The sequence below is a fragment of the Grammomys surdaster genome, unplaced genomic scaffold (genome assembly GCF_004785775.1).
Source record: "Grammomys surdaster isolate TR1022 unplaced genomic scaffold, NIH_TR_1.0 66, whole genome shotgun sequence".
Classification (NCBI taxonomy): Eukaryota; Metazoa; Chordata; class Mammalia; order Rodentia; family Muridae; genus Grammomys; species Grammomys surdaster.
Window position 1 is genome coordinate 2,017,270 of NW_021604568.1, and position 9,751 is coordinate 2,027,020.

Below are 9,751 nucleotides of genomic sequence, written 5' to 3' on the forward strand. Positions count from 1 at the left end.
ATTCTGGCCCCCACTCTCTAAGGAGATAGCCACTGAGCTAACAAGAATGGTCTGCTCCCTCCCGCCCCAAGCACCATCCCCCTTCAGTCTCTACCAGAACAGAGGTAGCCTTGTGGCAGGAGCCCCCTCCTTCCCCAGCTCCCAGTGACCCTACCTCCTGCCAGCAACACCCCAGCAGCACATTCCATTCTCTGGCACTGCTGGTGGCTGGGGATTCCGGGTTCCTTTGGCGACGATCCTTCTTCGGGGCTCTAGCAGAGTCTGTTTGGGCTGGGACACTGGGCTCCAGCCACACACATTCCAGCAGCAAACACCCCCCACATTAGATTTCCCAGGGAGTGAACTTTAGTCGGGATTACAGATGGCTGCACAGTTGTGGGATGTGAGCTTGTTTTGTGCAGACCTGAGGCTGGACACTGTAGGGGTGAAGAGGGATGGGTGGGAGTGGCGGGCTTCTCTGCTTCTGCCCGGGCCCTATAGCATCCCTGAAGCAGCTTCTGGCAGCCTTCACGATTGCCTGTACCCATCCTATCTCACCTCTGTAGAAGGTAGTAATAGTCTTCAGACTTTTAAACTGTAGGCTGTGACTCCATACGCTGTCCTGTAACTGCATGTGAGGATTAGGAAAAGTCTGGTGACAGTAAAAGGCTATCAAACACTGAGCAACTAAAAAACAATTCAAAACCAAACTTGGAAATCAGTTGGAGGTGTTTGTGGAGCACTGTCCTGAGCACTGCAGCCTTGGTTCTACACAGGACAGGAACCCTGTACACTCTGGTCCCCTCGTGCCACAACCAGTGAACACCTTGACTCACACAGATGAGATCACTGCATGTAGTGAACTGCGGTGTTTTTACTGTACATTCAGTTCCTGCTTTTACAGGAACGGATGGTTTACAGAACATAAGGACTGACTATTGCCCCACTTGCATGTAAATATCAAAGTCTATCTTTGGATTACATTATGTTGGAATACTTGATTTTAAAAATTATGTTTGTAGGCTGGTGCGATGGGTCACTAGGTAAGTCCTGGCCACACAGGCTGGACCCAGAATTGGATCCCTGGAACCTGTGTTAAAAAGCCAGCTAGATGTGCTCCATCTGTGACCTCAGCATTCCTACAGTGAGATGGGAGGAGACAAGGAATTGCACTGGAGCATGCAGCAGCCTGGCATAAACTAGAGACTGCCTCAAAAAGATTGAGAGAGAGGGCCAATTCCTCTGGCATCTACATGTGCACTGTAGCACAGGTAATAATACAAATTAAAAAAGAAATGAAAATGGCTGACTTCAGTTTCATAAAAAAATTTTCAGTGAATTTTGACTTGGATCAAGATAGAATTCCAAACAATTTATGAAATGTCTCTAAACATGCTTCTGTCATTTTGTACTGTGTTTCTATATGTAGAACAGCATTCCTTATTTTTTTTAATTTTAATTTTTTTTTCGTTTTTTTCGAGACAGGGTTTCTCTGTGTAGCCCTGGCTGTCCTGGAACTCACTCTGTAGACCAGGCTAGCCTCGAACTCTCGAACTCAGAAATCCACCTGCCTCTGCCTCCCAAGTGCTGGGATTAAAGGCGTGTGCCACCACCGCCTGGCTAATTTTAATTTTTAAATTTTTTTGAAACAAAGTTTCTCTGTGTAGCCCTAGCTGTCCTGGAACTCACTGTGTAGACCAGGCTGGCCTTGAACTCAAAGATCCACCTGCCTCTGCCTCCCAAGTGCTGGGAATAAAGGCGTGCCCCACCACTGCATGCCACAGAACAGCACTGGAGATTATAGAATCAAAACTGATCATCTCTAAAAACTGAAAGTGGTGTGCATCCTGCAGTATCAAACACTCAGACCAGGTTTAATTCCTGTTTAAATGCAAACACATCTGTGGCATTAGTGCGCAGGTTTGATTTCATCCTTAAGTGGTGTGTGTATGCCCAAGGATTATTTTGAAATTGATTTATGGCTAAATGTTTGATTTATATACATATATAGATTTTAACATATCTATACCTAGAAGCAAGTAAACATTTCTTGGGTGAAAGATTCTAAGTGGGAAGTGTTTAAGAAGTCCTGGGTAGTGGTTTAGAGTTTGAGAACAAATGAAGCACCACTATGTATGATGTGCAACTCCGTCAAGAACCTTACCCTCTTTGAGCCGTAGTTACTAAAATGTGCCACCTCTGGCTGGGCGTGGTGGGCCCATCTTTACTCACAGCACTTAAGGGTAGAAGCAGGTGAGTCTGAGTTTGTAGCTAGTCTGGTGGTCTACATAGTGGAGTTGTAGGCCAGTTAGGGCTACACTGTGAGATCCTATCTCAAAATGGCAGCTGTAAAGCTTAAATTAGAATTCAAAAGTGCTTTTGAGTAGTGCCTGCTATTCGCCCTAACATGGGTTTATGTGCTACCTAGGGGTATAATTCTGAAGCAAGCAAAACCCCAAATGTAGTTTCTGTATTTCTGGCTTTTAGGTAAGACATACCTGCTTTTCCACGACCTCTTGTCAGTCATGTATCTCAGTCGATTGAAGAATCAATTGGTCATTTTGCAGGGTCCCTACTATGTGTGGGCACTGTCGGGTTAGTGAAAATACAAATAGATACCAGTGACCATCTAAGCTCTGCATTATGTCCAGGTACTTGTCGCACATTTGACAGCACTGCCGTATATCCAGGGTTGCCTGGCTACTGATTCATAGGACCGGAGGCCAGAACTGGACTACACTGCCTCTTCTCACCTCCACCCTGAGTGCCAGGTCCCTTGCTCCCAAGTCACTCCTGTTTTCTATGAGAACGTTTTATATTCAGGTGAAAACTTGATTTCCTCAGCTCTCTTGCAAGTAGGGAGTGGTCATGTGATCTAGACCTGGCCTGGAGCTGGATCTGGCTGGAGGTGGATGTGCTTGCCTGCTGCTAACCTGCTCAGGAGGGTGGAGGCTTCTGAGTTGTAGCTTTAGGTCTTGCTGTCTGGAATTGGGAAGAGGTACTGTCTTGTAAGGACAAGAACTGCAGACATCTGGAGCCTGGGACATCCCCAACATATAGCTGCCTGCCTCTAGACCTTTGTGTGGAGAGATTCCATGTGCCATGGGCTGCAGTTCCACTCCTGTGATCAGAGGCCTGTCTTCACTGTGTTCTTGAGTCCAGGTGTGGGTTCCTGCCAACTGGGAAGGAAATTGTTGTGATCAGCAGGACTGGCTAAAGAAAGACTGGCCCAGACCCTTGAAGAGCCTCCCTGCTCTCTGGGAGAATTCCTCTCTATTCCAGAAGAGATTCTAGGTAGACAGAGAACTGAACAAGTGGGCACAGGGCCAGCTCCCTTTTTGGGGTGGTAGGAAGTGCCCTCTTGAGCTCTCCCAGGTGGTGGGCTACAGAAGCCCTCTCCCACCTCCACTCTCTGCTGCCAGCACCTGCCAGGTAAGCATTGGACTTCAGCCAGAGGTGGCCGGAGTCCTGTGTGCTTGGTGGAAAAATAATCTCTGTGCCTGGTGGACCAGAGAAGTGCCTGTAAATATTTGGTTAGAGCAGGAGGCTGGGAGACAAGGCCCAGATTCAGGGAGCCAGGCGGGCTGGGCAGGGTTTGGGCAGGGTGGGTGGCAACCACCTCCTTTGAGTGAGGAGCAACAATTAGGCCTCTGCTGCCTGGGCAGAGGCCCCCTGACTGCCCAGAGGTGATTTATGGTCAAGTGGCCAGGCCACCTGTTAGTGAGGCCTCCGTGGAGGGCAGTTCAACTAGCCCACCTTAGTCTTTGCCAGTGCCCTCGCTGGCCATGCCACCACTTCTATTTTGCCCAGGTGACATTTTTCCAGGGAGTATACTTCCAGAAATGGAAGCCAGAGTTTTCCTTACCTGGGTGGCTCTTATATTTTGGAGGAGCAGCAGGCCTTGACTACTCTGCTCCCTGCTCTTCAGACATCTCCCCAATCTCTTCTCATCTGTGGACAGACGTCACCTCATCTCCATAGTGAACTCTGCACACACAGCAACCTCTCCTCTCCAAGCTGCCTTCCGGGCCTGCGCCTATACCTGAAGCTGCTGTGTGGACCCCAGCCTTCTCTCTTCCCGCTTCAGGTTTCTTTGTCCTAGTGATGGTTCCCAGACCCTGCATGCTACTAAGTGGTAAAACACTGGAGTTTTGGTGCTTGGTAGAGGTCCTGTTTTCATTGCATGGGAGTGGGGCCCAGTATTTGTTAAAAGCTCTGTAGATGGGCTAAAGTCATGTGTTAAAATTCAGATTCTTAGGTTTGATCCCCAGTAATATTCTAAAAATAACAAAGCAGCTTTTATTACAGCAAGTTTGAGTGGGGCCCAAGTGCCTGAATTCCCAGGCAAGTACTCTGTCTCTGAGTGGCAGACATTCCTAGCCCTCTAAGATGTGTCTCTTAACTAGCTCCTTAACTGGCTGCTGCTGGCCCAGGAACATGCTTAGAGTGGCATCCATATAAAGCAGCTGTCACCTATATGTCAGGATTAGTGCCCAGGAGTATCTGGAAACCCCAGGGAGAGGTGACATTGTTCCCTGTGACCTGTTCTTCTACCCTTCTGACCTGGAACTGCCCAAATGGGGTAGTGTATGGCTGGGAGTCTTGGGACTATGGGAAAGGGTTGGAAACATGGTACTTCGTCCCTTCTCAGGGACATCTCTGTCCCTTACTGGTCTGGAGGTGAAAGTGACACCTTGTATTCTTGTCGAACAGTTTTTCCTAGGCTTTCCAAGGAGATGAATGGACCAAGTGTTGGTTCAGGATATTGGCCTTTTCTCAAAGCCATCTGAACCTTCTTACCTTCCAGCCTCTTCAGAGCTACTGGATAAAGAAATTACTTGGTCCAAAGCAACTGTTGTTTTATTTAATTAAAAACTTTAAAAAATTAAGGACCAAATCTGTTGTCTAGAACCAGTGGCCTCACAGAAGTAGCAATAATTTATCATTGGTTGGGATACAGGGATGGAGGAGACAGGGATGGAGGAGGCCGAGCAGGAGCCAGGGAGCGAGCCTGTGGCAGTGAATGCAGACACTGCTGAGCCTGCACTCCAGCCCAGCTCAGCTCCAGATGAGGAGTGGGTGTGCCTGGAGGACATGGAGGCCTTGGCTCTTGCTCTTTGGAGGACTGTGATGACACACAAAGGGGATAGGGGAGGAAAGCTGTTCCCCACCCGCTTAGCGGTGAGACCCACAATTCTTTCTGGAAAGGCCCTCCCCAGGCTGCGGGAGGCCCTGTATCCATCCGTGGGAGGCCCTGTATCCGTCCTTCCGTTTTCCTTCTCTGCCTGTTTTCTCAGACACGGGGCTTCCCCCAGAAGAGAAAGTCCTTCTCCTGGGAAAGGGGGCCTTCCCGGACAGACCCCAGGATTCCAGAACCCTTCAGTCAAGGAGGATAGTGCCACGCCTATGTTTTGGAGCCTGTGCAAGCAGTAGCTGCATGAAGCCATCCTTGTCAGGGGATGGGTCAGCCTGGGAGTGAGGGTGAGGCTAAGTGGGCGGGGACAGAGGGCAAGGCAAGGCACAGCTGGCTGGTTGGGGCAAGGAGGAGGGCCCTTCAGTGGGGCTCGCCTGCCCCATAGAAAAAAGGGTAGTAGAGGGAACAGGGGTAGGAGAACATGAATTTGACTGCAAACTTCATTTCCTTATTCTTCTTGTCCCAGCGGTAGACGGCTGTGAGCAGCAGCTGTCCCTCTACTTTGCGGCCCATGACCAGGAAGCTGCCCGTCAGGTTGTCCAACTGTGGGCAGGGGCAGCTTGCCCCGTTCTTCATGTGCAGGACCAGCTTCTTGGTGTCCTTGCGCTTTAAGGGGCCTGCCTTGAGCAGCTTCTTCTTCTTCTGGGCACCAATCAACTTGCGGTCCCCATTGTCTATCTTGATCTCTTTAATGCGCATCTTGACCACTGTGGAAAGCCAGGCAAAGGATGGTTGGAAGAGGGTCACATTTCCTTAGGACAGCGGGGGCCCTAGGGTGACCACAGAGGCCTAGGGACACATCCTGGGGAGAGGGCCCTCTGGCTAGCTGTACCCTTCTTCCACAGCTAGCCTTCACCACTCAAGAAGCCAGAAAAGAACTTTGCCTACCCAGGGAAGGGAATTGTCCTAAAACATCTTTTCTCCCCTTTTCCTCCACTGCCCCACCCTTTGCACTATAGTGACCTTTTCTTTCCAAAGGGGCTCCCAACATAAAGATTCCTCCAAAGCAAGGATTTCATCATTGCTCCTTTCCTTATTTTTTTATGGATGGGGAGGCTAGGACACAAAACAGAACCAACTTTGCAAAGATGACATGCAGAACTCTGTGGCCCACAGTGAGCTTGGTCCTAACTGGCTTGGCTCAGCTGTCCCAGGATAGAAGATGAAGCTGTGGGGATAGCTAGACATAACCCACCCTGGCCTGGAACACTGGGTATTCAGCAGAGATGCCAGGAACAGGGGACATTACTTCTATTTCAGTCTCTCATGTCCTGGGAGGGCCCCATCCATCTCTTAGCAAGCTAAGCTTGCTCCTCTAAAAAAGATAGCCCAGCCATAGAAGCATCTCCGTGGAAAGTAACAAACACAGCTGTGGTAGCCTTAGTCAGGCGGGGCTGGTTCTGAGCCAGGCTGCTGGGGGCACTGTCAGGGCTTTGGTCCTGTGAGCCCACACTCACCGAAGTCGCTGGAGCACATCTGCTCCATGAGGCCGTCAGCACTGTGCTCCATCTCACACTGGGCACAGATCTTGGTCACTGAAGAGAGAAAGCAGAGTGGGTGGGGTCCCAAACAGCCAGGACAGTACAGGAACCTCCATTAGCCCCCTTCCTCACAAAAGCTGCTCTAATATCCTAAGGGGAGGATGGCAACGACTGAGTGTGACAATTCAAGAGTTCATATAGTGCAGTGACAGGAAGGCGAGGTAGGCACTCTTCTGTAGTCATGACGATGTACACTATGGGCTAAGGTTTATCCCATCTAGTGCTTGCTATGAAACGGGCACTGCCTTTTTTACTTATCGGCAGAGGAAAACTTAGGTGTAATGTGAGTAGCCTAGTCAGCAGAGCTTAGGTAGGGCTCAGGACTGTGGGTCCTGCTCTATGACCAAGATGGTGGTGTTTGCAGGGGCCAGGCAGGTGGGAGGCCTGCAGCACAAGCCAGCATTAACTTTCTCGAAGAAAGTCCAAACCTGACTCATTTTTACATGAAACATCCTAATGTCATCTGTTGACCACACACACCTTTATAACCTGCCTATTGCCCGCTACCCGAGTCGGACCTTTGGGTTCTTTCGCATGCCGGCCTCCAGGTGAGCAAGTCTCACTGGAAACAGAAGTCATGGGTAGCAAGGTAGGATCAGACAGGGTTCTGAGCCCAAGATTCCTGAGCTTGTCCTGCCGTTCATGTTTGGACTCCAAATGGAACCTGTAGGGTTCTGGGGACTGTGGATTTCTTGCTTAGCTGGCTCTATTCTGTTTGCCTGCCATTCTCCACCTCCAAGATAGGGACTTTCCCCTCCCAGAACCCCACAGAGAGGGAGAAGGAGAAGGTGTGAGCCTCCTAAGACCAAGCAGTTAAGATTAGCTTTGAAAGGGGGTGGGGTGATACAAGGAGGAGCTCAGCTGCTTTGGGGGGAGTGAGGGAGTGGAGATTTGAATGTTCCAGCAGTGGGAGCTCATGGGAGCTCTTGCTATCCCAGTTAACAGGCAAAGATTGCCTGCTGGGAGCTATGGGTGTGTGTGTGTGTGTGTGTGTGTGTGTGTGTGTGTGTGTTAGGGGTGGGGGGAGGTATTAGGGGCCCAGGCCAGTGTGGAAGAGGACAGGCATTCTTGGAGAAAGGAGGAGGGGGCGTGGCCCCCAGCCTTGGACAGCTTTGAGGGCCTGCACAAGGAAAGGAAAGATCAATCAGAAATCTGGCGTCATGGCAGTGATGGTATGACGTGCCAGTGGGAAGCAGGGCTTGAGAGCTCAAGAAGCTGGATTTCACTGCTGGGCAAAGGAGGTTCAGAAAAGTTAAGTACTCAAAAGATAAACAGCCTAGGAATGGGGGGGGGGAAGTTAGGGTGACAGGCTTAGAAATGAGGGCCCCTCAGCACTTCCCTAACCACCCGCCTCTTCTCAAAGTTCCCGAGGTCAGAGAAGGAGTAGCGCTTGTCTGGGTGCTGTAGTTCAGGTCAAAGGCACTGCCTAGCGACCCCAAGCATCCTTGAGATGAGGAAAGGCATTTATGTGGGCGTCTCCAGGGCACCCAGGGGTTCCGCAGCTTGGAAAACCGGGCGTGCTGTGAGTTGCACAGGTCAGAGTGGGGAGAGAACCAGTGGGAATACCCAGAACCTCAAGTTTATAAAGGTGAGAAGAAAAAAAGGAGACAGTGCCTGGGCTCTGGACGTAAGCAGTGTGTATAGGGGCTTGGCACCTATCCGGGAGTGCAGATGAGGGTTTAGGGAGAGGATCAGCCCGAGGCGCTCTGGGCGCAAAGGCGCTACCTGGAGGCGCGGTGGCAGGCAGGTGCCCGAACTGCACCGCGATGCAGAGGTCGTTGTCCAGGGGGAACTTGTGGCAATGAAGCATCTCCGGCCAAGGGAAGCCGTAGGCCTCCATGAGCGGCGCGCAGCCGGCGCGCACAGCTTCGCACAACGAGCGGCAGGGGTAGATGGGTCGGTCCAGGCAGACAGGAGCGAAGAGCGAGCAGAGGAAGACCTGGGTGTCCGAGTGGCAGCGCTTGGCCAGCAGCGGCAGCCAGCTGCTTGCTTGCTGCTTCACCTCGGCCAGGCTCTCGTGCTCCAGCAGGTTGGGCAGCCGCATGCGCTTGTAGCCCACCGTGTGGCAGAGCGGCAGGTCGGCGGGGATGTCGAGGCACTGCGGTGGCTTGGAGTAGGAGCGGCCGTGCAGCGGCTCGGCCTGCCAACCATAGTAGTCGTATTCCTGGCCGCGCGCCGGCGCCCCATGCAGCGCCCCGAGCAGCAGCGCCAGGGCGGCCGTCCGCGCGCCCCCGGCCACCGGCATGGCTGGATGTTGCCGTCCGCCCCGACGGTTCGGTGCTCGGCGCCCCGCTGCCCCGCGTGCGCCCCGGCTGGGATGCTCCCTGCAGCCGTCCGCTGCTCGGGTCGTCCAAGTAGGTGGCAGCCTCTGCTCCGCGCCACTGCCGGAGTGATCCAGGCGCCTCCCACCACGGGGCTCCAGCCCAGGCTTCGCCCGTTCCCTAGCCAATCTGCAGCCGCTGGTCCCCCTCACCTCCCACCCCCGCCCCGGGTTGGCGGACCTGGGAGGAACCCTGAGTCTCTCCCGCCTGGCTCCGTCCAGCCTCGCCGCCGCGACCCTGACCCGTCAACTATTCCGCTGCTCAGACCTCTCCTTGTGCCTTTTCCTGGGGATTCAGCATTTTCTTCACCCCTGTCCTCTTCTCCGTCCTCTTATCTTTCTCCACCACAGTCTCTCCTGTTCCTTTTCACACTCACTTCACCTGCTTATCTCTGAGCCTCGGCCTTTCCCTGCTCAGCTCTGGTTTCCCGTCCCCAACACCTCCATTGTTCTTCTCAGATACTGGAGTCTCTTGACCATCCACGCCCTCCTGGCCAGGCAAGCAGAGCTTCACCCTGAGGTCTTCAAGAATGCCCCGAGGTTCTGCCCAATGCCAGGCAGCCTGCTGGGGAGAGCAAAGGGCTAAGGACCTTACGTGGAAGCCAAGGGGCGGGGTGAAGGGAAGTTTGGCTTCTATTTAATGAATCCCTACTAAGTGCCATGCACAATGTGCAACCTTATGAATATTTGGGGTTTTTTGTTTTGTTTTGTTTTTTT

General features: G+C 52.2%; 1 protein-coding gene across 1 annotated transcript; it reads right to left on the reverse strand.

Annotated features, from left to right (window-relative positions):
• Window positions 1–4,813: 4,813 nt before the first annotated feature.
• Window positions 4,814–9,195, reverse strand: Sfrp5 (secreted frizzled related protein 5). The gene is made up of 3 exons (XM_028775711.1): window positions 8,440–9,195; window positions 6,631–6,708; window positions 4,814–5,880 (listed from the first exon to the last, which is right to left on the reverse strand). Exons 1-3 carry the CDS (start codon window positions 8,957–8,959, stop codon window positions 5,534–5,536), a joined length of 945 nt encoding a protein of 314 aa, XP_028631544.1. The 5' UTR covers window positions 8,960–9,195; the 3' UTR covers window positions 4,814–5,533.
• Between the last annotated feature and the right edge of the window lie 556 nt (window positions 9,196–9,751).